At 42.5% G+C, this 26,414-nt stretch overlaps 1 protein-coding gene across 1 annotated transcript in view; it reads right to left on the minus strand.

Annotated features, from left to right (window-relative positions):
* The window catches only part of ptch1 (patched 1), a 47,672-nt gene that overhangs the window by 3,186 nt on the left and 18,072 nt on the right, over positions 1-26,414 (minus strand). The window contains exons 4-20 of the mRNA XM_006789807.3: positions 25,871-25,940; positions 25,667-25,758; positions 24,153-24,348; positions 23,898-24,019; positions 21,798-21,945; positions 20,292-20,423; positions 20,019-20,174; positions 19,569-19,667; positions 18,363-18,488; positions 15,456-15,574; positions 14,250-14,910; positions 13,419-13,728; positions 11,658-11,800; positions 6,600-6,783; positions 4,610-4,890; positions 2,433-2,570; positions 2,118-2,260 (exon numbers count right to left, since the gene is read on the minus strand). Of these exons, the coding sequence (XP_006789870.1) occupies positions 2,118-2,260; positions 2,433-2,570; positions 4,610-4,890; positions 6,600-6,783; positions 11,658-11,800; positions 13,419-13,728; positions 14,250-14,910; positions 15,456-15,574; positions 18,363-18,488; positions 19,569-19,667; positions 20,019-20,174; positions 20,292-20,423; positions 21,798-21,945; positions 23,898-24,019; positions 24,153-24,348; positions 25,667-25,758; positions 25,871-25,940 (3,120 nt within the window). The remainder of the gene's footprint in view (positions 1-2,117; positions 2,261-2,432; positions 2,571-4,609; positions 4,891-6,599; positions 6,784-11,657; positions 11,801-13,418; positions 13,729-14,249; positions 14,911-15,455; positions 15,575-18,362; positions 18,489-19,568; positions 19,668-20,018; positions 20,175-20,291; positions 20,424-21,797; positions 21,946-23,897; positions 24,020-24,152; positions 24,349-25,666; positions 25,759-25,870; positions 25,941-26,414) is intronic.

The raw sequence follows: 26,414 nt of genomic DNA on the forward strand, positions 1-26,414 counted from the left end.
AAGCTCTCAGGTATTCAGGGACACGCCATGAAGGCTTTTTCTTGACTCTTGACTATGTTCTTTGTTTGTGTGTGCACGGGTGGGTGTAAATAGGAGCTAACAAAGGTGTAGATGTGCCATGCAGCTGGGCCTCAGATTAAGTGCACATTCATAACTAATCCTTCAGTTGTGTTTTATTGATGTGTGCGTGTAGAGAATGAAGGGACACTGTGGAAAGGACTATCCACAAGTACGGAGCAAGGGTCCCTGTCTACACAGCAGGGGTGGCCTTTCATGCACAGTTCTAGAAAACTGAATTATAGTGAAACAGTCTCACCCTTTCAATTTGGTTTACTTGGAAAGTAACAGACATCGAGTAAAAAAAATCAACAACCCAAAAACCAATGCAAAGCTACCCAAAAGATGGATGAAGTGACTTGTAGAAATTCTGATACTGCAATGATGAGGCAGTGAGGCACAATCTATAGACAAGGGGCAAGAGCATCTGGCTTATTTTTGTAGTTAACTTGAAATACAAGTTCTGTTAACCAATTGCAGCGAGTCAGGATTTAGTTGCATAGAGATAAATAGTCTATGCAGGGAGCAAAAGAAGGACTGCATTTCCTAAATCGGATAATGATCAACTACGGTCCTAGGATGATTTTTTTTTTTAAATATAGCTACCTAGAGCTAAAATAACAGTTTCATAATTATGGTTTGCATTTCCATACAAAGCATCAGGAGTAAAAGCCACGTCACGTTTGAAGAAACATGTGCACACATATGTACGTGTGCACGCGTGCAGCCCACATACCAGGTTGCATGCCCCCGCCAGGCTGTTTAGAGTGAAAACATTCACAGGGCTGATGGGGAAAGTCAGGGAAGCATTTCTTTCGGCGCAAGCAGAAAAATATGAGCTGGGCCTGTTGTTATTGCACCGTCTTGGGGCGCTGCTTTGTTTGCTCAGACAACAGCAGAACCTTTAAATGGAGGCCCGAGACTGAGCCAGAAACCAGAGCACACCACTGGAGGTGCGGAGAGAAGGTCTATAGGCCTCTACAGTTTGTGTGCGTATGTTTGTATGTGTCTCTCTGAGTGTGTATCTGTGTGTTCTCTCACTGGCAGGCGCACCATCATTGACCCCCATGATTAAAGGGTCAGGGAGCAGGTTGGTGTGTCTATACGAGGGGGGAACTGTGTAACTGTGCGGGCGTGCACAGATGAACGCTTGCAGATCACATGGAGTTCAGTGATTCTAGCTCTCAAAGAAGCAGGCCAAATCATACAGCTACCTCATCTGGCAGCAACCAAGAATGTGTGTACATATGGCCATGTAAAGACATAAGGTTCTTTAAATTACACACTAAAGTCTGGGGAAACTTCTCATAATACTGTAGGAGTTGAGAACATACAGAATCATTCATACTCCTCCCTTGAACGGCAGCTGGTCGCTACCTCTCTGTCTGACGCTTAAGAAGGTGCAAACACAAAAGCAGCCACCTGCACGGCGCTCCGGCAGTGTGTCGGTTTTAATTTCCACTTCTCCTGTCTTTGTACAACTGCTCTCTTGCCCCCCCCCACTCTGTTACTCCTTTCCCTGCTTATAAATGTCTAGTGAGGGCAGTTAAACCAGTTGAGGGAGATTACAAAAGCCAGAGGTCTTTCCTGCTCTCCCTCACTCACTCACTCTCTTTCACTTTGCTCCCCTCTCTCACCTCCCTTACAGCCTACTCCCCCCACCTATTTTTCACCTTTAATTTTCAACCCTTTCCCTGGTTTCCCATAAAATGTCGGGCACGACAGATATTAGGAGGAGGAAGAGGTAGATAAAAGAAAAGGCAAAAAAGGAAAGAGATTTTTGGTGAGGTTTCCTGGAGATCATCCCCCAGAAAGAGAGGAAAAATATAAATAATAATAGTAAATAATAATAAATAATTGCTAGTGGTAGTGAAAATTGGATGAGATTTAAAGAAGAGAAGCAAAAGAAGAAGAGAGTAGCTGTCATGCATGATCGGGGTCTGAGGTGGATTCCTGTGTGGTATACAGGTATATATGATAACGTCTGTATGTGCAAATATGCATGGTTTCAAGTTCAAATTAAAGCAGTAGTTTCTTGTGAGTTTGATTTTGTAACTGACCTGACAATAAAGTCAAACTCAGAGCCTGCGAGCATCAGGACGCCTAAAAACGTGGAAAAGGCACCGTCGAGCACCGGTGCAAACATGTGCTCCAGTGCCAGCACTGCCCGCTTGTGACGATCCCCTATGGCTGTCAGGAATGCCTACAACACACAGAAAAAACAAAAAACAATTTATGTCTTGTTCTCAAAAGGTTAACTTGCTCCACAACCATCAGAGAGACCTGAATCCATCCAGCAATAGACCTCACCATTCCAGCAAGCAGCCTTTAGGATTAGAAAGTAAGTAAATTCACTAATTCATTTTTAAACTTACCAGGGCCACATGGACAGTAAATTCCACTCCAATGCCCACAGAGGCGATGAGAATGACAACAGGGACGGCACTCAGCTTAATTCCCATCAGCCCCATGAAGCCAAACAGCTCCACAGTCATGAGAGAAAGCACCAACACCTGAAGAAAAAGCAGGAGTTTCTGTGAGAAATGTGGGTAGTTGTTCAATTTACATGAACCTTTAGTTACACTTGTGTGGTTAATAAACTCACAGTTCGAAAACATTTTTACACATAGAAAGTGCCAGTTGTTACAAAAAGCCTGCACGATTCAGTGTTTGCAACTGTTTTATTTTATTCAATATCCATTCAAATGGTTTCTGTAGGTTTTTCAGGAGACATCGCCTTTTTCTCTTCGATGTTTGACTTTGACTTTTGATTCAGAATTATAATGCACATTTGCTAGGTGAAACAGGTAAAACTTGTCCGTGAGCACAGTGGGTTTGATTACCACAAATGGAGTTATTCTACTTTATGCTGTCTTATTATAGAAAGAACAAATCATTATTCCCTGCTTTAACTGTGTGAACTTCCATTTGACCTTAAATTTGACTGCATACAAGACAGATGAGGCAGAGAAATAACACACGAGGGTGATATGTATGAGTATATCTGCCTTATAAATGTGTTGAGCAGTAACCATACATGTGGGTGAAATGTATGTGTTTGTGAAGACTCCAGAGCAAAGCATTACAGGAGCTGCTATTATCAGCTGACAGGTGTCAGGTTACACGGGGCCCAAATCCTTTGAAGAGGGTTAAGGTGGGTAGAGGAGGTAACTATGTGTACGTACACCTATAGGTGACCCAGCACAGAGTATGTGCATATCCACAAAGGGTATTTGTACTGTGTGGTGTGTCTGCCACTTTATTCTGAAGGGCATTTTGGGTGATCTAATTACAAGTGTGCAGATACTGTATATTAAAATAAAATAGTTTGAGGAAAAGATGTCACTAGATTTAACACATTTTCTTGTGTTATATTACATTGTGTTATATTATATTGTGTTATTACATTTACTATTACTAAAAGGTAAAACCTTGTATACACCTGCCTTTTTGTTTCGTTTAAGCAACGTTTTTTCTATAAATAATATAAATCAGGAACACAGATTGAGATTACAAAGGATTGCTCTAAATGTACTGAGACCCATTCAGATTTTAAGTGTTAAGAGGAGTCAAAATCAAGTGGATTAAAAACTAACTGTATAAATCTAAACACAAGATATGATATTTACACAAAGCCTCTGTCTACATGGTCATAGTGGATTTCAGGGCTTGAAGGCTTTGAGAGTTTGATGTTGTATGGCTGCCTGTGCTTTGGGCTTTGATAGAACTCTCTTATAACTGATGTTTTGATCTTACTAGTAAGGCCTGAAGAGGATGAACATGAAGTCCCCTCCTCCCTTGTTTCAAGGTTCGGGTGGCCTGGCCACTGCCGGTTGTAAAATACAACCCACTAGAGAGAAAAACCAGAGTACTCTTTGTACGTGTTTCTGTGTGAATTATCACCTGCGAGTTTAAACATTCATACTGTATGTGTGTGCAAGTATGTACATGCACTAGAGTGCTCAAAGTGTTTTTGAGAACTGGCTTGTGTATGCGAACGCATGTTTGCCAATATCCTTGGAAACGTCTCGTCTGAGAGGAGCAAGAGTGGATGAATGTTAGAGATGGAAATAAAATCAAACATTTTACAGGTTTAGAGTGGGAGCCAGTTGCTGGGGCAACTTTTTGTCCTCTTCCCATTTATTTCAGAATTTGTGTCTGGGAGTATTGGACTAGACTAAACAGACTGGTCCTAACAAAACAGCACAAGATAAACACTGGTGACTGGGGCTACGATAACACGCACCGGCCCCTTCTCTTTTCCGACTCTCTCCTCCTGACATGCATTCTGGACCACACGCAAAAACCAGGAAATGACATGAAGAGAGGGAAGAAATTGACTTTTAAATAATTGAAAGCTAAGATCTCTCTCTCTATGTCAAGCAGCCAAAAACCTTTTTAGAAGTAGCAGACACATTTGTATCTTTCTCTAAAGTTATCTCTCAGAACATTTGCTGCAATCTATGGAGCTACGTGTGAGCTACGTCATACCACATATTTGTAGTTACTGCATTTGTCTCTGTGCATGTGGTGTGTTTTCTCCAACACTTACTATAATGCCAGCGGTCCAAGGGTTGAGCAGAAAAAGGGCACAGACGAGAAAGGTGCAGGCGAGCACCACACTGATGGACAGCAGAAGCCAGTGGCGTAGACTAACATACTGTTCCCAGAACAGGAAAGGGTAGCCGTTGGGGTAGGAGGGCAAGCCTTGTCGGCTGTAGTTGCTGCAGATGGCCCGTACGCTCTCGATGGCTTCCACAAACTGCGGCGTCTCCCGGAGCCCGTTGAGGTAGAAGGGGAACTGTGCGTATTCGATGGGCTCAGCAGCCGGGACTGGATGGTGAGAAAATCAGAGAAGGTTGGTTTAATTGTTAGCAAAGCTGTACCCCCCCGACTTCGATTTTTCATTATATGACATATGCCATGAAGCAACTGGTGAAGTATTCTCTTTGGGGCCTTGGAAGCAAAGACCACACAGATGATAACGTTTCAAGACTGTAGACATCGACGAAGCAATCGGATAAATCAACAGTGGCCTCTGCAGATCACATTTGTCTATTTTGATTAATTCTCATTATATTCTGATCATTTCGTGTATCTGCAGAAATAATTGAGACTCTATATCCAAACCACGAATACCAAGGCTTTCCCTCCCTAATGCAGCTCTGTTCCAAGAGAAGCTACGTTTGCAGACGTATGTGCATGTGTGCGTATGTGCATGTGTGCGTGTGTGTGTGTGTTCTGTGGGGGTGGCGGAGGAGAGTGAAACAGACCTCCATTGACTCAGTTCTGGCCAGCCTGTGGCCCAGCCTGGCTAATGAAGGCCTATCAGTTCCAGACACAGCAGACTGTCAGAGCTAACGATGATTCAAGGTAATTACAATGTCAGAATCACTGCCATTACCACACCCTAATCTTAGCACCACCACGTAAGGCACAATATAAATGTGTGATCACGTAAATATCTGCCTGTCACGATGCTATGGAGGCATAGTAGGGGTTTACAAAAGATTTAGAAGTTGCTACACTTAGAAGTAGCTTTGCAGTATCACTACTAAAGACCAGACTACTAGACCAGTCTACTGCCTATTTTTTATCTTATAGAACATGTTGTAGTATTGTCTAATGTTGCTTTGAATGTATTCATTTCATAGTAAGTGTAGGGTTAGATGGAAGAGCTTGCTAACATGGTATGGCCCATTATAGTCTCAACTATAAATTTCAATTAGAACACCTGTGGCTTTTGGCAAACATAGATCTGCTCCGGGGGTCTCCCGCACAGCCAAACACTTCATGCAGCTTATCCAGTCACGTCCCCCCGCTGTCAAGGACTTCCTGCTTGTTATCCAATTGTGCTTCCAACCCAAACCCTGTCTCTCTCTCTTAATTATCCAATCATCCCCCTTCCTTGTCCTGTAACACCTTCTTACACCAAATCACAGGCTAGAGTCAAATAACAATGTAAGTATATTTTTTATGTGTGTGTGTGTGTGTGGTAGGGAAACGAGAACAGGGTGGGTGCTGTTTTTGGGGTCGCTGAGTTTTAATAATGTGTGTATTTGTGTGTAATGCTTGAGCACCATGGTAGTCAGGATTATAGCATTTACCACAGGCACTATTAAAAGAATAACAGCAAGTTGTGTCTTGGTCCTCGGGTTAGCAGAGTGAGCTCAGTCATGCACAAATGCACACATATTGCAGTGGTACAGTAAAGTCTAATACCTCACTTAGAGCTAAAAAGGACCAATAACTCAAACCACAAGATGTGAACGTTGCTTACATGCAGCCGCTGCCTTATGGAAACTGAAAAAGTTGCAGCCGAGACTCATAAACCTCACAAAAGTTAGGCATAAAATTTCAGTAAGCAGATAATAAATGCAGTATGTTTGGCCGTACCTTACAGTAACATTTCAAATTAATGTGGAGCTGGATTACCGAACTTGTTGGAACTAAAAGCAATATTATTTCAAATTTCTTCCATTCTGTCGCACTACTCAGTATTCAGTGGTAAAATAATGTGAACATAGGGCATGCAGACTTACTGCTGAGGCGTGTCTCGGGCATGGAGTCGGTAGGGTCGTGGAGCCACTCGGGAGGGTGTGGACGAATGTTAGCTTGTGAGGCAGCATAGGCCACAGGATCATTGCTGACCCAAGCTGTTAGGTAGATGTAAAAAGCTCCGGGATTGATGATCCCATCTGCATCCACAAGCCTCTGGCGAGTCAGCTACAAAACCCACAAACGAGATGAATTAATGACTGTAATATTAGACTTACAGGTTTTGGTATAGCCTCTTAAATTACAATTTTCAAACACATAATTCATCGAATGCATTATGTCATTCGTCTGTCTACTACACCCAAGCAAACCATCAAAATTTGAACTGAAATGGAATTATTAGAAAATGGAAAAAATTTAATTGAGGGGGGAAAAAAAGTAGAAAAAAATTGAAGTGCTTGCGGCTGTTAAGTACACGCTGGAAATGAAGGTATTGTAGAAATAAGGGATGTTTAACCATAACATTCTACAGGTGAGCTGACCACAGAAATGTTTATTTATACACACGCATGAGCGCAAGAGAACGGAGCAGCTTTCAAAATATGAGTCAAATATTAGCCCCTCTCTCTTTCCAACCAAAGAAAAACCAACAAGTCAGACACTGGTTGCCTTTCTGAACATTCCCGTACTTGTGATCACAGCTTCCCAGAATTATCATGCCACATTAAAACATGGAAAATGTTGAATCAGCTTCTCCCTTTACATATAGTAGATATTGGCTGGCCAACCTCAGACCCAACGTCCTGACCACTCTGAATAAATTTCTAAAGGAAGCCTTGCAACACTCTCCTGTCAAGAAGTAGCTGTTGCTGCTGCCTGTAGAACCAAGCAATCTGAGCAAGGAAGCTTTAAACAGGCATTCTGGTTATTTTAGAGCTGTGCAGGTTGTGTTTTGAGTTTCTGGAGTTGGGCACTCTCAGGTGAACAAAAACATAAAAGTATTTTTCTTTCTAATTGGTCTTGTTAGGAGAATAAGTGCAATGAATGCATTATTGACTTTGGTAAGGTGGTCCACCACTTTGGTCCAGGCTAAATATCTCAGAAACATAGTCAAGGCTCATTCATTCAAATACTGAATCTGTGTGACTTTATGAGCTACTGGATCATCCATCCATCCATGGGGGAAGGAAGCAGGTAGTGTGGGAGAAGCCGGAGGACATAAAAATACAAAGATTGACGTTCCCCTCAGTAGAATTTGAATAATACGTTTATGTTTTATAAGCGCTATTATCAGGTTCGAATTGCAATTTTCTCATATTTTATTACTACAATACTGAAAAGCTAATTACCCGTTTGCCTCAGCAACATAGCTATTTAGTTACTGTGTTAACATAAGCATGATATTATATTTTAGCATCCTGGGCTAAACATCATTGCACCATTGTATTGTACCATTTTTGTCTGTGCATGCAGGCGAAAACAGTACAAATAATTACATCACATCAAACTGTCAAAAGGAAATCCAAGCTGAGTGACAACTCAACTTGGATTTCTTTAGGATAAACTCTCTGAGGGACTTTGTTTATCTTTGTGAGCATGTGAGTCTGTGATTCTGCCTTATTGCACTCTTTTATTCAGCGTCATTTGCCTTGACGGCAAAAGTCAGTAGGTAGACGCGAATGACTGTCTCACTAAGGGCTGTTAGTTTTGCCCTCCCATGTGGAAACAGGAGTGTAGTCTAGCATTGCTACCTCCTGAGAGGTAAAACCATTACTGCGCACCACTCTGCCACTCTCCCTTCTAGGAACCATAAATCCCTCTTTCACAGAGGCAGGGAGCGTTCTGGGGGTTGAAGCTGGACTCATGGGGTTAGGTACAAGAAAGGAGTAGTTTTTTTTGTGGTGGGGGGTTGGGAGAGAAAAATTGCTTGAGTTAGCGTAACAATAAAAAAATTGGCTGGAGTCCCTGAGCGCGTCTGTGTGCAGTTAACCTGGTTGTTAACACTGAAGGAAATGCCACCCAGCAAATGGAGTAGAGCTATAAAAATAACACAACATCTGTACAAATGTTCCTCACACTTGGTTCTCCTGACCCCTGTGGGTACCCAGAATGCCTGGCGCCACAGATGGACCTGCCCTAAGAAGAAAAGAGCTCTTGATAATGTTAGCATGGCCTTTCTTAGGACTTATCTCGCACGCCACAGATTTTTTAATTGCGATGCATATAGCTTTAAGCCACACATATAAGGAACAAATGGTCACCAGCACAGAGTAGGGACAAATCAAAAGCAGAACACCTCTGCACAGATCCACAGAGTGGCATATCAAAATAAAACATCTAGCTATGCAATTTACCAGGGATGTTGAAGATCTGGTCCTCATTTTGAGGAACAAAAAGGAAGCTACTGCTCAACAAGTACACGCACACAGAAAAAGGAGAAGCACACATTCAAAACATACAAATGCACACACAGAGCTGTCTAAAAGAAACCACTTGTTTCAAGCTCCCTCAATGAAAGAGGACACAGCAGTGGAGAAAAGGAAGAGAAAGGGAGGGAGGAAAAGACAGAGGGAGTGAGAGGGAGAGAGCGAGTGGTGGTGCGAGTTGGAGTTTGTGAGCAGGAGAGAGAGACAGCTAGATTCCAGTGGATCTGGATCGAATTTAACAGCAGGATACTCAACAACTGTATGTCTTCAAGCTGTCACGGGAAGCCCACGCAGCTCTGCTGGCGGCCCCCACGCCTCACGGCAAGTACACCTCTCTCACAGGCAGAGGAAGTGATGTCACGGGGCCGCACACCAGGACTGGCCCCGTTTCCTGTCAGCTAGATAACTGCTGCAATGGAGTTTATTTGGATAAACGAATAGCCATAAGAGCAAAGGGGAGAGGTGGCCAACCCTTAATAAACATCTGTAGAGCTGTATGATTGGAACACAGAGTTGCACAAATTCTAAATACAAATAAACAGGAGACACAGAAGAGCTATGCGTCAAAGTTAATCACCCTTGATGAAAATGATTTCAGTGTTGAAACGGACATGGCTTGTTTTGTGTTTGAGGTTTGCAGATATTCTGGCCAAGAATTTTGTTTTTATATTTCTCCAGTTTCTTATCTTCTGTTTTTGCGTTTTCCTGCCAAAGAATGCAGCCATGCATACACATATGTTGTTTTTTGGAGGTGATACTAAACTAAGAAAAGCATTCAATGCCCTGTTGAAGCTGAGAACATTTACCCAGCTCCACAAATGCAATCTTTCCCCTCATTTCCTCCTGTTTCTCCCCCAGACTTTCACATTATCAGGTTGGTAAACTTTCCACTGACATACAAGAGACCTGATTTAATCTTCCTCAATAAGTTCCTGTCTCGACCTCCTTCCGAGACCCAAGGTGCTCAAGTCGCTACACTCGAGTCACTGCTGGACATCAAACACTCATTCGGTGGCACGCAGGAGACAGTTTCAACAGCTCAGCTGGAGCTTACCACATGATTCAGATAACATGCTTTGTTGTATACTCACTTTATGGCTAAATTTTGCACTTCAGCTTCACCAATGGCTGTGCAAACCTTTCAGAAGCTCATGGAGAACTACTTCAGTACCAGAGATGACGCTAAACAGTCATGTTCTGCACTCAAACCATAAATAATCCCCTTGCAGACTTTCAAGCCACAAAAAGAAGAAGCACCCTTTTCTCCTGCAGATCTTATAAATATATCAGTTGGTTGCATGTTGATGTGGATTATGGAATTAAGTATGTGTAAAAAGGAGACATTTTTACTTTTATGTACAGTGGATATAGGACTAGCATCTCAGACCTAAATAAATGCAACCAAAACCAGAGTCACCCTGGAAGCCTTGTGTCAGCTCATAGGGCTATCCATATAAGCAATAATGACATTAGTTTATCACACTCTTTGTCCTTCAAGGCTTAGAATGCATTAACTGCAACAGACAAGCATTTCTATATCACACCAGTAAACCTCAACTGCTCCACTCAGAAAGTAGTTTGACTAAGTAGACGCTATTGTTTATATTAGAAAAATATGCAAATATGTTTTAAAAATTTAGTTCTCAGTAAATCAGATTCAGGTTTCTACTTAGAGCCACAGAATCCAGATTAATTATTTATAGACACTTTGGAGTTTGCAGGCGTTTCTCTGCACCAGTTTCAGCCATCCCAGCCTCTCATACTGTAAACCGTGGCTGGAAGCACTGATGATGTGTCAAGCTGAAAGACTTGATGTTTAAGGCAAACAGCTCACTGTCAAGGCCCTGCTATACGCACATCTCATACACACACACACACACACACTGACAAATCGTTTAAATGAAGAGTTAATAGGTTTTTCAGAGTCAGGCTGCAGCTCCAGTGAGAGCTTTAAATTCCTGAGCTCGGTAAAGTCATCACACGAACACAGACAGAGAGAAAGAAAGAAAAATATGAATAGTCAGAGATGGTTTTAAGCTGGGTGTGGCTCCCCTAGAGTCATAACAAAATGCACAGATATGCATACACATACAGCGTCACAAAAGAGCTTTGAAAGTGGTGGAAGCATCTCTCAAGTCTATTATCAAGTTGTAGTCCATGTAATACAGTCTGCATGGTCTATGCTTACATAACATCTGCACATACTTCCTCATATAATGCAAATCAAGCTGCTAACCCAACATGTCCACACATCTTTTGAATTGCAGTGTACCATTGACAGTCAAATAGCCAGACAATAGACACTCAGATAGCCAGGATTTCATTCATCAGGAACCAATTCACTCGCAGGCTAGTGCTAACTTCCAGTATTAGAGCTGACAAATGAGAACAGGATTTCTCTAACGCAACAATAAAAGCTTACCGAGGTGTGTTCATCCATCTAAAGCCTTTGTTTCAGATCAAAGCTTTGTTTTCTTTCAACAGTTTGCACCTGGGCATTGACCAGGAAGCTTTTTTCATGATCTCTGTGAATTATTCTCCCCTTTCATCACCATAGCAGCACATTCAATTTACATCTGATGCATTTGATAGACGGATGAGCTTTTATGTGTTGCATTAATGACAAGAGGAATCGCTTATCCCCTTTAATAAATTCAATTTAAATCCTAAACGTACCAGGTTGAAGTTGATGGGCTTGTCCCTGCGCCCTGTCTGCACCAAGAGTTTATATGCTAGGACGCCATCATCAGAGCCATTCCTATAATTGTTGTGGGTGATGCGGCCAGCCTCCCAGTCCTTGTCAAAAGCCTGCTGGAGACCTGTAGGAAACCACAGCAAAACACACTGGTTAGATGTGGATGTTTAAAAAGGTTATATGCCTTGTTATCTTCATTCTCCCACTGCAACACACAACAAACAATAACCCAACACAGTAAATAACACAACACCCTAACCTAACCCTAACTCTATAATAGGCTTGATTGATTTAATATGATAATTCAGTTCCATTCTCAACCACTAAACATGACTTCAAAAACAGAAAATCTGCTGCTTTTAATTCAAAGAAATCGTTATGGGGCTTTATCAGTAACATCTGCCTTCTTTTCTATACTACTTTCTGATCCATATGTGTATCACTCCTCTTTTCTCGGCTCTCCCCCAAGGCCCATGCTGTGGTCCGTCTGTGGGAGATGTTGTTTTGGGTCTCGTTCCTTGGCCTGTCTGGCTCCAATTTGTCCCACCATTGCAGAGAGCAATATCAGACACAGTTCTCTCTCTCTCTCACCCACACACACTCCCTGTGTGGTTCCCAGCCGGCTCACACACACACACAGACTCTCACGATGTGTTTTATCGTTAAGTACATTTCCTCACTGAGAATTAAGCCATTCATAGATTGGGCTGACATATGAAAGAAAATACTGTTCACTGGTACTTTGCAATTCTGTATGAAACAATAAATCCATCCATCTCTCCATTCAAAATTAATTTAAAGCGTTGTGTACCGTGTCTTGCGTGTCAAATATTCAATTTTTATCTAGAAAAACAAACAAAAACACTAGAGCAGGCAGTACTGGTTCAATACGTGCCAATTTGCACTGACAACATATTTGCTGCCAAAGGTTTTTGAATATTGTACATTTCCCAAGATGAAGTTGAAAAATATTGACTCCCACTATACTCTTCGCCATCAATCCCACTTAGGGAAGAAACAAGTGATTTTAATCAGCTACTGTCAGTGTCCATTTGTGCAGTCCCTCCTACTTCTGAACTCCTGCCTAACATCTTGTTTTCTGCGGATTCATGTCAAAACACGGAATAAAATTGTGATCTCAAAATGCTTTCATGGGAAAGTAAATTATTCCCATGCCTAAACTATCCTGAATAGCAAAGTTAAATAAGTTAAATAAGCAAAGGTAAAATTTCAAATGAACTAACACTGGCTCTAAACCATTATGCCACATCTGACCCATTTTATTCTCAACCAGAAGGTGCAGTTTATGCCCATACCTGTCCACACTCATTTCATACCCGAAAATTCGAAAGGAATTTGTGATGTGGACACAAATGATTAGTGTCACTAACTCAGTATCCAACCACATGTGAAATATGACCACAATTTCCCGTTTAGCTCCTGAGTTACAGAATTAAAAATCTGTTAACCTTTGATATTTTTTTCAGCATTTTATCCTATTACTTTAAAATTACTGACTGACACAGTAACCTTGACTTTTAATCGCTGAATTCTGGTCATCCTTGAAACCAGGTGAACTTTCACGCTCATGAGAAGATTATGGAGAGCCCAAAATATGACACCTCCAGTCATTGGTGTGTTCAATGCTGAGCCACAAAAATTTGACATATTCAGTTTTATTCACTGTTTAGGTCGGGTTGAAGTGGCATGTGTACGTCAAGCTTAAAATTACTTAGATTTACCTTGCAGCCAGTCCCTGAAGTAATGAAGCCACATGCGAGGCAGCTGTCCATTTTCCTCCTTCAGCACGTAGCGAATGGTGTGGAACCTCTGGTGGAGCTGATGAAGCAGTGGCTGGTTTTGGGCATAATCGGCGCGCTGTGTTACCACATACATGTTGTAGAAGGAGAAGAACTTGAACTGGGCGCCGAGAAAGTCGTACTCGCTTGTCTCCCTTGGTACAATATCTGTCAGCTCCAGGCCGTCCCTCACTTGGGTGGTCCCGTATAAACTGACTCCCAGCAGGCAGAGGAACAGCACAATCACAACCACCTGGAATCAGAGGGATGAAGAGACAGCTTTATCAAAAAACAAATATCCAATTAAAACATCTGCCTGTTTATAAGCTGTTTATAAGCTGTCGGATGCTTTTTGATACAATGTAGCAAAAGTGCTATACTTTTTCTTTTTTCTGCAAAAAGTAAAGTGCCGGATTAAAGCCTTGCAGGACTACGTGAAGCAATTTATATAAAAAAAAGAAGAAAGAAACTGAGGAACATTTTGTAATGTCAAGTACAGACCACCACATGATTTCAGTTCTGGAAGGCTTTAAAAGGTCTGGCCACCCACTGTGTGTCTGTGTGTGTGTGTATGTGTGTGTCTCAGATAGGACATAACCACAATTTCCACCCCCGATTTCCTCCTTCCTTACACACTCCGGTGACTAACCCTCCCATTCAAATTATCACCACAGTGAGTCAGCACACAAACCCACTTTTACCTCATACAGAAGCTATTCCGCTTGTTTCTTTGTCTCCCTGCTCTACAGAAACACAGAGAGCAACTGAACTCACCTTGGTGGTGGGCTGCAGAAGGAATGGCGCATAGTGCTTCTCAGCAAAAGAGGCCAGGGTCCAGCGCGAGCAGGGGGGCTCGAGGCAGCGTAGGCCCAGCGAGGCTTCTCCAATCTGGGACAACAGGTCCCGTGTAGAGCTGTTGTTCTCTGGACTCTGGCCAGTCGATGAGGCTCCATCACCCTGAGCAACTGAGCTAGCACTTGGGGTCGATGCAGCAGGAGGAGGTGCGGGATGATGATGATGGGAGAAGCTGGCAGAACCTCGAGACCCCCCATTATTCAGGCCCCCACTGTTGTTGTTGTTGCTGATGTTGGCGTGATTGCTGCTACTGTAATACTCGTTGTTACGGTTGGTCCTAGCTGGAGCTGGGTTGATGGGCTGCACAGAGATTTGGGATCTGGGCTCAGCTGTGGTGTAGAAGGCCTGAGTTCGGGGGTCGTACTCAGTCCTGAGCTGCACTGTGGACTGCATAGTGATTTGGGTCTGCTGAGCAAAACCATGGCTACTGTAGGAAGGAGGGGGACTGCTGTAGCTTGGGGGAGGCATGTGATATGAGGGAGGAGGGGTTCGATATGACGGGGAAGGGCTGTAGCGACTCCCTTCTGTCCCATCCAGGTATGCCTGTGGCTCCATCTGAATCACACGATTGGAACAAGGGCTGCAGACATAAATACGATGAAACACTGTCAGGCACTGCTGTGAAACAAAATTTAAAACCAGACTTAACGGAAAAAAAAAACCATTCCAGTACACACGTACAACATCTGATTTTGTGAAACAGTTAAGTGTTGCATTACAAAAAAATATTTATTAGCCCTATGTTATTGTGAATCTTCTCTCCTTTGCCAGCAGCATGAAATATAGGGCCGGGACCCAACCGTGGAATTTAATAGTGTGTGTACACATCTGTACAATAACCGAGCCAACGAGCATGCCCGGGCTGGCAGGCAGACTGGCAAACTTTAATGAAGACTGGAAAAGATAAACATACAGTCAAACAACCAAGCAGTCAGGCGGAAAGAGACAACTTTCGCAGTAATTAGTTTTTAACTGAGGGGGATTACGGTGACGATATCTTTAAAGATAGCTTTGTGCGTACACGGTTCATTATCATGGAAGAGATCTGTGGAAAACATAAAAGGAAGAACGGTAAAGCAATAAGCGTCTCGTCAGATATGAAAGAGCGTCTTTGTGTGTGCACACCTGTAGAAGCAGCAGAAAATGTCAAAACGCCTGTCCTCTCGCCGATAGAGATCCATGCTGAGGATGGCAGGAAAGATGAGCAGCACCATGGCAAAGTTAAACACCACCACCACTGCAGCCTGCAAGAAAAACAGAAAGGTTATTTCAGGTGAAAAAACCCAAACAAAACTGCTTTTTATCAAGAAAAAGGATCAGATTGATTTTTTTTTGTAGTTGCAAACAGTGGGGAAAAAATACAGGTGATCATATGCAGTGTAGACAGTGAAGATGTGAAATGATATGTAAAATTTAATGTAAAATGTAAAAACTTACAAAACTACTTTGAAAGTGTATTAAATGAAAGAATTACTGTTTAACAAAAACAGTGTTGCTCTGAATATAAATCAGAATAACACAAGCTGAATAGGCTCAAGTGAGGGAAAAATTGCCTTTCAACACATTTCCAGTTCCTTTCAAGGCAAAAACACTGAGTGTGCAGAGAAAAAGTGAGGCATATGTATGTGTAATAGAAGCCAGTACAATGTTGTGGTTAAGTATTTGAAGGTGGTGCACTAGTGCAGAGGGTGGGGGTTGAGGTTAGGTTGGGGCCCTGCCCAGAGTACAATCTGGATATTGCGTAGTTGCCAGACCACTACACACACACACGCACACACACACAATCCCGTGTGTGTGCCAGACCACCCAAGGAGTCAGAGGCCCGCGGGGCCTGAGGTGATGAGCAGTCGCTGTGGCTGTACAGACAACACACACACACACACACACCCCTTACAGACTCACACAGAAAAATGCACATAAACACACATATCTGTCACCTTAAAAAACTTACAGCCTCCTACTTAAACCACACCATAACACCAACCAGACACAGGCACACACACATCCTCGCCCTCCCTCATTCCTCAGCTCGCTACTCAGTCAACGAGAGAGATATAATGTCAATGAAGGAGATGTGGAGAAAGAAAAAGCTGTGTAAGTAGAGCAGAACAATTAATTCTCAATTGGCTCACTAACATCCAGACAGATACAGTATGAGTCCACTGACACACACACACACACACAGTGACCGTGAGCTGACCCCAGAGCGGGGATATTTATCATCACATCTGTTTTCTGCTCATGAATGTGTGTGTTCCTCTGTGTGTGTGTGTGTTTTGCTGCTGTTATCAGGACAAGATTCCTTTTCTTGTGTTTATACTGATAGAAGGAAGTGAATGAGACATAACGCAGGAGCGCGCGCGAAAGAGCGATGAATCCAAGGTGGAGTCGACCATGGGAAGTGTTTAATGCTGATAAAGAGACGCACACATACACGCCAACACAAACTGCAGGCACTGACACAAGGTTGCGGTGTGTGGATGCACTCGATAATAAAAGATGAGTATCACCGTGAATGTCGACTTCGGGAAATTTACCGTCTAGCGGTAACAAAACCACTAGTGTGAAGTATGCATGGTATGCGTATGTGTGTGTGTTGAGCATGCGTCTTTTCCAATGTGCGTGTGTAGAAAACGAAGCTCCATGGATTAGACCCATGGGGTAAATGGATCATGTTTGACAGACTCTCTCTACTAAAGCCATCAATCCACACATGCTAATATTGTACTCAATGTGGCAACATCTTACCTCACACTGTGTGTGCATGCAAGTGTGTGTGAGTCTATGCATGTGCGTGAGGACTAAAGAGCAAGAAACAGGAGGGGGAAATCACTTAATATTTTCATATAGTCAGCGATACATCACTTATGTAACTGCAAATACTTGCAAATGTGTATTACAACAAGTTTTCATAGCTTCCTTATGCAAAATATGTGTTGAAATTCTCAGCTGAATGCTTTTATTGTGTGTGCTTGATTGTGATGGTTCAGTGGTACAGTGGACTGTTCTTCAGGTACTATGGCATGCCAGAGGCAAGTAAGTTAACATAAGTGGTTATTCCTATTCTGTCACAAAAGTATATTTGCGTCTTAATGAGTGCCTTTTTGTCTTAGTGGCGGATTGGCGTCCTGTCTTGGGTGAACTAACCGGCTTTTGTGATCATCCATTTTGGCTTGCTAACCCACATAAGAGTGCCTCTGACTATAAAGATGGTGTCAAGAAAACCTTATGTAAACAATAAAACAGAAACTCTTTTGGGTAAATAAACCGAACAAACCAGATTTTTGACAAAACGGCAAAACCTACACTCACATTAATGGAGGGTCACCCATGTAATTAAAGAAGATTAAGGTGATCATCAGTCCAAAGTGCTGCAGTGACTCAAACTTCAAACCAGAGGTTTTTATCTGACCTTATCCTCTCTTTAGCGCACGTATCGCTATGACTGACTGTTTAAATGAATTAGGAATTCATTGATTATTGGAGGCATTTTGTACTAGTTTTCGCTGTTCTGGTCATGTCTGTAATTACTGACAGATGTTAGAGAAGTCAGAGCTCCCCTCTCGTGTTCCCCCACCTTTGCTCGTCCATTCGCTCACATGCGCACATGCAAACATCTAGGCCATTGCGTTTCAAACCTCCCACACAGATACTACAACTCCCCACACGCACACACGCACATGGATGTGAGGGTATGTGAGTACACAGACGCGCACACACACTCGCAGAGGGATTCAGTTACTAGGACCTCAGCCACAATCTGGACAGACACCGGGCCCACCACTAAACAGCCTCAAAGAAGGAGGAGGGGGGGATTTAACAAAACGCACACTCTTCCTCATGCACACACACAAACGCACACAGACGTACACACTTTCAATGTGATGAATGAAATCAATAAAACAACAGTCTGGAGAAATCTGGAGCCAATGAAGACGGGAACAGGACTATTAGTAAGAGAGAGGCCCCACACGACTGAACTCTCACACACGCACACGCACGCATACAACCCTCACTCACTAGCCACTGTACCTGTAGAGAAAAGGCTCTGAGCGCTGGGATGGGGATGAGCGCTGCCATGAAGAATGCTGTAACATTGCTGATGGAGGTAAGAGCCACACTGGCCCCTGTCCTCTTCAGACACTCCCCCGTGCGATCCTTGTCGAGACAGAAAGAGAAGTTGGTGAGAGGAAAAGCAATGAAACTTCTGATCAGAGTTTAGCCAGAGGCACACGTGTAATACTGGAGATTATGTGACATTATTATCATGATACTGATATGACTGACAGTGATTACGATGTTTCTTGAAGCCCTGAAGTGCTTAAATAATCCACCTGGGCCTGTCTACTTCTGTTTGAAGTAACGGAGGAAAAAGCCGACAGAACAAAACAACGCTTGGTAAAATCACTGCTGCTGAAAACTTGTAATATAATGCGCACAAAGAGAACAGTGATAAACACACAACTCTAGAAGACTTTGGCGGCAACTGTGTGAAGATCTAAAGACGTGCAGGACCACACAGAGAGCGTCTGCAGGCATGCGCATCTTTGTGTGTGTGTGTGTGTGTGTGTGTGCACATCAGACAGGAGAGATCAGGTTCGGCTCTGTTTAGTTTTCATCTCAGCCACACAATAGAAGCTCGGGGATGAGGGAGGCATAGAGACGAGGGCTTGAACGAGAGGGAGGCAGGGGAAAACAAAAACAAGCAAATACATGCCTGTGTTTTCCCCTCTGGAGATGAAAAGCTACGACAATACACACACACACACACACACAAAGCCAGTTCTTTTTTTAATGCCATTTATTAGATTCTGTACACTTCATCAGCTAATGGATGAGAAAGCTCTTGTTCCTGGTTCAATCCACACTTCAGACCATGCAGAATACTTTAAATGCATCAAATTACACCCTGAACCTTTATTTATTTTTTTTATTAGACCCACTCACAAGTGTGTGTGTGTGTATGTGTATGTGTCTGTGCATATAATCAAAAACCTTATCAATCTGTGTGTAAAGCAGAAACAAGGAAGTCATAATCTAATAGAAACAGACATATCAATCCATTTAAAAATGAACGTCTTTAATTCGGAGCATTGCCTAGATAAGAAGGCTGGGTGTGTGGCACATGGTTTGCTTGATGCTACATCACAGGCACAGACAGGCTTTCACACATTCCTCCGCGGAGTAGATAAAACAAGGGGATGTGCAGGAATGGGTGACGGTGGATGTTTGCCTCACCTCGAATGGGATCCTCTTGTTTTGCCCGGTCTCACTGAAGGCATGGGCGAGGAGAAACACATCATCTACTCCAACTCCCAGAGCCAAAAAGGGAAGCACCTGTAGCACACACACCCACAAACTTAATGAGCTCCTGCATGATTTTACCTCAGAGGTTTGCTATTCTAGGGGTAGCCACAACTACATATTATTATAGATAGATACACACCCATGCAATATATCAAATTCTGGTGCTAAGGTAAATTAAAATGAAGCGTCAAAACCTGTCTCCAGTGTCCAATATTATCTACTACATTATCTTGTTTACATTATTCTGCTGGTGTTGACCCACTTCAATTAGGCAATTTAAGAAAATGATTTTAAGTCTAGCAGAGACTTCAACTCAAGTCTACTATCAGCTGCTGTGTTGACCTTTAGTCCATTGGGTCCAGTGGCATGTGTGCGAGTTACCTGCGTAGTGGCAGCATTGAAGGAAATGCCCAGGAGGGAGCAGAGGCCCAAACCAGCTGCCACTGACAACGTCACCAGGAGGACACCTGCCAGCCCCACAGCCCCCTGAGACTTGGCACAGTCCCATCGCAGCATGGTCAGGCATGCATAGGCCAGCTAGGCACAAACAGCAAGCAAACCATTAATCAATCACCCTTTTGTCTGTAAGTCCCTTCTCAGTTTCAAGCAAAGCAGAGAAAAATTGAATAAAATTTTCCTTCCCTCTAGTCTTACCATCAGAAGGTACCCACTGGCCACGCGGATAACACTTATGTCCGAAAAAGACTTGAGAATATCTTCCAGAGTGGTGGTTGTGAAAGATAAGACCTTCTGAGACGAGTTTGCTGACACGCTGTGCTGCACCGCCTGAAGACAAGACAATAGTAAATAAAGAGGAAGAAACTCTTTACAAAATCTTAAAAAAAGGATTAAATATCCTATATATACACTATAAAATATATATGTATATAGATTAGAAATAATAAAATAGGTCACTTATAAATGAACTCTTAATGCAGCACCAGTAGCTCTTAAGTAGCATTTAAATCTGGTTTACTGACCAGTAAAGCATTTACTGGTTTGGAACGTTGCAACAAGATTTTCTTATCCCTATCTCATTTTCCCTTAATATACCAACTAGATCTGCATCAGCTATCAAAATACAACTAAATCTAATTTTAGCAGAATAGATAATTGACCAACCTTGTTGCTGAAATGCACATTTCTGGAAAAAGGGAATTAATTTTCAGTGATTTAGCGCAAGCTGTCCCTCTTTTATGTAATATAACATCTTCCCTAGGTTTAAATTAATTAAATATTACAGGCTGTCTCTGAAAAAAAAAAGCCTTGAATCAGGAGGCTCTGCAGACAGTATCCTGACCTATTCCCTCTCTCTCTCTTACTATCTCAGGACAGACAGATGGCTTCGGCATTGAACTGCTGTTACTGCTCAGTGGGGAGCAATGATGGCTGACACACATTAAGAAACACGCTCTAGATCACACACACACACACACACTCGCACCCACATGTAAACTTCCACATCTGTCTCACACATACCGACATATGTGCATATTCTTGCAGACACGCCTAAATGTGAATAATACAAATAAAAAATGCAATTTTTGGCATATTTTTTCACATTGAAGCTTAAAAAAATAAAACTATGTGTTTAACAATATGATCACATTTTGTTAAAAATCTGTGATTTCTGGACCCAAAGATAAATGACACACACACACACACGCACATTCATACACACAAGGTCACACCATGTGGAACAGAGGTTGGGGCCCCCAAAACAAAGACCAGATGATGTCACACATGAGCCACCAATGGGGCCACAGCTGGGAAAGCGATTGTGTGTGAAGTTGTGAGTGTGTGTTCATGTGTGATTGTGTGTAAGTTTAAGGGGGAGAGCGAGCGAGAGAGAGGAAGAAAAAGAGAGATATCCAGCACTCACTTAATGTATTCCAGACATGCTCACCCTGTTGCTCTATTGCCCCTCTCTACTCATGAGTGAGAGGAAAACTTTAGTCCTTTACCACACACCAACAGTGGTTTTAGTATCTATCAGGGGCCCCGGCTTTGGATGGGGCCTTCCCATGTTCACCTGTATCCGGTCTGTGATTTACAACGTGGCTATAGAGGACTTAGGGTAGATTTTGCTACTCTTTTCTCTTTCGTTCTCTCTTTTTCTGAATTTTTCTCGCTCTCATTTCTAAATTTTCTGGCCCTTACCTCAGAGTACCGCCTCTGCCAGGCTTCAAGTATAGCTGCAGCCTTTTCTTCATTCCAGTTGATGTGGGAAACCTCATCGTAGCCCCGAAAGTGCTCAAACATCTGCTTGGGAGTCATCAGCTGGAACATGGTCTGCAAGGCCTGGGCACTGGAAGGGAGTTAAGGGGGAAGGTGGCAGAGAGAGAATGAGGGAGGGAAATGGGAAGGAAAACATGGAAAGGATGAGAGAACAAAAGGAAGGAGGTCAAGACTTCAGTGAGAACATCCCATCTAGAAAGGAAGCGTGGGGTGATGAGCAGGCTCTCTGGATTGTGCGATATAATAACAAAATCAAAACTTGGACTTGCAAAGTTTTAGGCTCTTTGATTCACAGCGACGTCTAACACTCCATGAATATAAAGTAAAAATAAATTAGGTGTTCATCAAAATAATGGTCCCTCAAAAGCATCAAACCAACAGGGAGATGAGAGAATAAAATGAAATCATCCCAGGAACTCAATTTTTCAGTTTAATCTCTAATCCTAGAACAAAGAATGTGTTAATTTAAGCAGTAAAAGGGAAAGAAAAATGAAACAAAACCAAAGTCACATTGCCTGGAGCACATTGGATATCAGTCATCATAAACAATGATGCGCTAAGCACATGTGCTGCCTGAGCAAATACTGTGCCATCTGATGTGACTATTGAGCCCAGATGCCCTCAGCCGTGAGACATGCGTCATTTCTTAAACCACACAAACTCCCTGTCATTACATGAGCAACTCTGAAGAACGCAAAGTGACATATATGGCATAAAATGCCCCAAAACTCAGTGACCCAAACACAACGCCACAAAGCTAAACTGAATTAAAAACCTGAAAGAGACGGCAAGTCATTTTACCTCAAATGTGCACTGTCACAGAAACTACTAATATCAATATCTCAAAATCATATACAAACCCAGTGAGAGAAAGCTTAATAAGGATAATTTAATTGTGTATTTACATATTTCCTCACATGCATCCTCTCCCTCCCACATGCAAGCTCTCCTTCAGCCCTTCTACGGGTTGCTGATCTTAAGGACCACGACATTGAGTGTAATGAAAAATGCACACCGCTAATGGGGTGATAAATTATGAAGGTAATAAAGTAATATGGCTGATTAGGTAATAATAAATGACTCAGGACCAGAGTGCAGCTTTTTAACAGTAGTCTACTGAGTGGATTTATTTTTAAATCATAAAATTATATAAACCAAAGCAGAAGACATTTACCCGTCTCTATGAATGTGTGCTGTGTAATATGGTGATAATCACAGTAATGGTGGCAGTTAGTAAACAAGGTGAAGAAGCTGAGTGCCAGCAGTAACAGCCCAACAGAGAGAGCAGCCATACTACACATATTCACTCACACACACGCAGACACACACAAGCAGGCAGGCATGCACAGACACTCTAATGACCCAACCTTGCCAGGAAAAAACACAACCACAAAACACAAACAACGCACCCCACTGTACTCCGTGACCAGTATGTGTGTTAATGTGTGTGCGTGTGAGTTTGCCTTCGAACATGCATGCACCAAAAGTGCATTTTAGCCTTAAAGTAGGAGGTCCACAAGCAAAAGATGTTACTGCTGCTGTAGCTGCTGTTGAAGAAACTAAATACATTTTTCATTTCTATGCAAATTTCATGCTTTCTACTTACATAAACATCACACAAAAAGTGCCAGACTTTAATTTGTTCCCTTATCATGCGTTGAGCTTGTATGTTGTTGGACGGCATACAACCTAATCTTTAGGCTTTTACCTGATTCTTGTGCTGGAATTAAGTCCACATATCGCTGTATATTTGGACAAACTAGCCAGGCAATACATCACTCTGTGCATACACATGTGTGTGTGAGTGGGTAGTGTCCAAGCAGAGCAGCCAGAGCTGAGCAGGAACAGCTGGAGCTCTAAGATTTCACTGGAATTTGCTAATGACTGCAAGATTTATAGCACACAGCACACACGCAAATGTGCACGTGCTGCACAAGAGAACAAAAAACACACAGTCTGTCCAGAATACGCGCTGTCATGATTACTACAGTGTTTACGAAGAAGCAAGTTCGGTTATGTTACCTGAGCAGGGGTCCGCTGCCATTCTTGGTGGTCCCTCCAACAATCAGTTCCTCCTGCCAGTGCATGTACTTCCTGGCCAGACCATGGCAGCCTCCACTCAGAGCCCGTGCCACATCGAATGGCTGGAGCAATAAAAGCAATAACTGTCAACAACTAATCTCAAACTAAACACTTTACGTTTGACCGAAACATGTTAATACCCCACACTTATTGAGATATTCTGAGCCAAAAGCTTGAGGCTTGATGCATGCCCACCTTAGTCGAGTTCTTATTGGGCGCGGTGCGGGGGCAGTCAGGATCGGCTGGGTTCAGGCAGGGTCTATCCATGTAGCCGTGCCCAATGTCCGCTTTTTCTAACATCTCCTCAAAGATTTCAACGTGGTTTTGCTGTGGCAACTCCTCAAGGAATTCCTTAGGGTCAAAATTGGTCCACTGCACAAGTCCTTTGCCTCTGCAAAGGTTAAAGGCAAATGTTAGTGTGCTTTTATGAGGCTAGCTTTCTGTTCCTAAGAATAGCTGTATTTGGATCCCCAAAATACAGCTATTACCCAAAAGGTAAGATTTTATAGTCAAATGACAATAAAAAATATTACCTAAGCCATCCACTATATCCATTAGAGTTGACAGGTCAACACTAGATTAAATTTTCTGGCCTATCTGGATGATTACAAAAGATTACCTTACACCTCTTTGAATGAAAGGTTTTGTTTTATGTTCTTAAGCATTATCTTCCCATCACGTTTTATTTCTTATTCCAGGGAATAAAACCACAAAAAGATAAAAAGTTCAAGATTACATTTTAGCCGACGAAAAAGGCACAATTCCGATAACGGTAACTAATCTCTTTCTTGCTAGGTAATAAGTGGCGATAATTTTCCATCACGCACAAGCTGAGTTCCTGCTCCAACCCAGACCTCGTCCCTCTATGCTCCCTTTTCCTCACACATTCCGATCTCTCTTTTTCCCTCTGCCATTCAGACGACATTGTATGTGCTTAACCAGGCTTGGGTTATTATTCCCAGCCTCCCAACCAGAACATAGTAAAAACCTTATTTACCATCTAGGTCTAGACACTCACACTCACACAGATAGACACACATCCACGCACTCTGATGATGGTGACTCAAGCTGATACACCTTTACACACCGACAGAAACGCATGTATGCACTGATGAAGACGACGCACAATATGGGCATGCGTAAACACATGCAGAGGTAAAGGTCTGCTGAGTATTACTGTAGCAGCAGGCCATTAGCAACAGAACGGCCAGACAATGGTGTGAGGCCCAGGGCTCGAGAGAAACCATCGCCAGCGATACGCATGCCAGCAACCACTACAATAGAGCCTTCAGAGGGGACGAGTTCAGGACACACACACACACACACACACACACATACACACACTTGTTTCTCTGTGGTGTTTCTTTAGATGGGTTGAGTGTGTTAGAGCTGCCACTTATAAAAGGGGCTAAAGCAAGATCCAAAGATTCACATCTCTTGTCATCTCTTTCTCATTATCACATTGCCACTGCTACTGTATACACTACCGTTATGAGCTGAGCTCAGCACTTTAGGTCTTATTGTCCCAACATCATCTGAATCAGTTTGCCAACTGGCCTCACAGTAAGTAAAGCTATTATGTAAGCCCAATTAGGATTTGATCATTTGGCCATAAGCTTGGAAGAGTTTGGTCAATCCAATGATAAGTAGTAATGATCACATCACAAATGCAGATTCTGTCTAGTCAAAAAGAGCTTTTAAGTACTTACGGGAGATAGCCTGTTCCAGGCTGGAGCTTAGCCCCCTCCCAGAAGCAGTCCAAAGGTGTGATGATGAGGCAGGGATGTAGCCTTTCTATGATCTAAATGGTTGAGCAAATAATAGAATTGACAAACACTGCCGAAGTAGCAACAATACAGAGATAAAAAGTCAAAAACAGAAAAACTATACACACTGTGCTGGTTGTGTCTCACCTGATTCAGGTGATGTGTTTCTGTGACTACTTCCCCTGATTTGTAGCATAAGTCTTCTAATTTCCATTGTCTGAAAAGGAGAAAAAAAGAGAGTGAAAAAGTCACTTGAATGAGTGACGAAACTTTTCTCCCAATGAGAATGCTTCGTCCACAACAAAAGTTTAACTTTTTCATCACCACATAAACACCACGAGTGCACCCAGGATCAACTGAACAAGGAATAATACAAATATATCCTTCATCATTACGAATTTCTTTGTGTTTGTACACACAGAACAATTGCTATATCTCATCATGTACAGCAATGAATTCACTCAGAGATTACCACCTGAGGTGCATCGATTTGTTTTTTTTTCCTGCTGATTCTAGTGTTGGCTGATATGATTTTGTTTAAATAAGCACAAGAGTTGATAGCATACAGAAAAAAGTTTGCACATGTGCACCACGTTACAGCACCTTTCAGCACTCCTACTCAGACATATTTCAAAATAAATTGTTCCAGCTTGTAGGATAGAGCTTTTTTCATAAAGTGAAAGCGTATTGC

This window comes from Neolamprologus brichardi, chromosome 12, assembly GCF_056152115.1.
Source record: "Neolamprologus brichardi isolate AB-2024 chromosome 12, ASM5615211v1, whole genome shotgun sequence".
Taxonomy (NCBI): Eukaryota; Metazoa; Chordata; class Actinopteri; order Cichliformes; family Cichlidae; genus Neolamprologus; species Neolamprologus brichardi.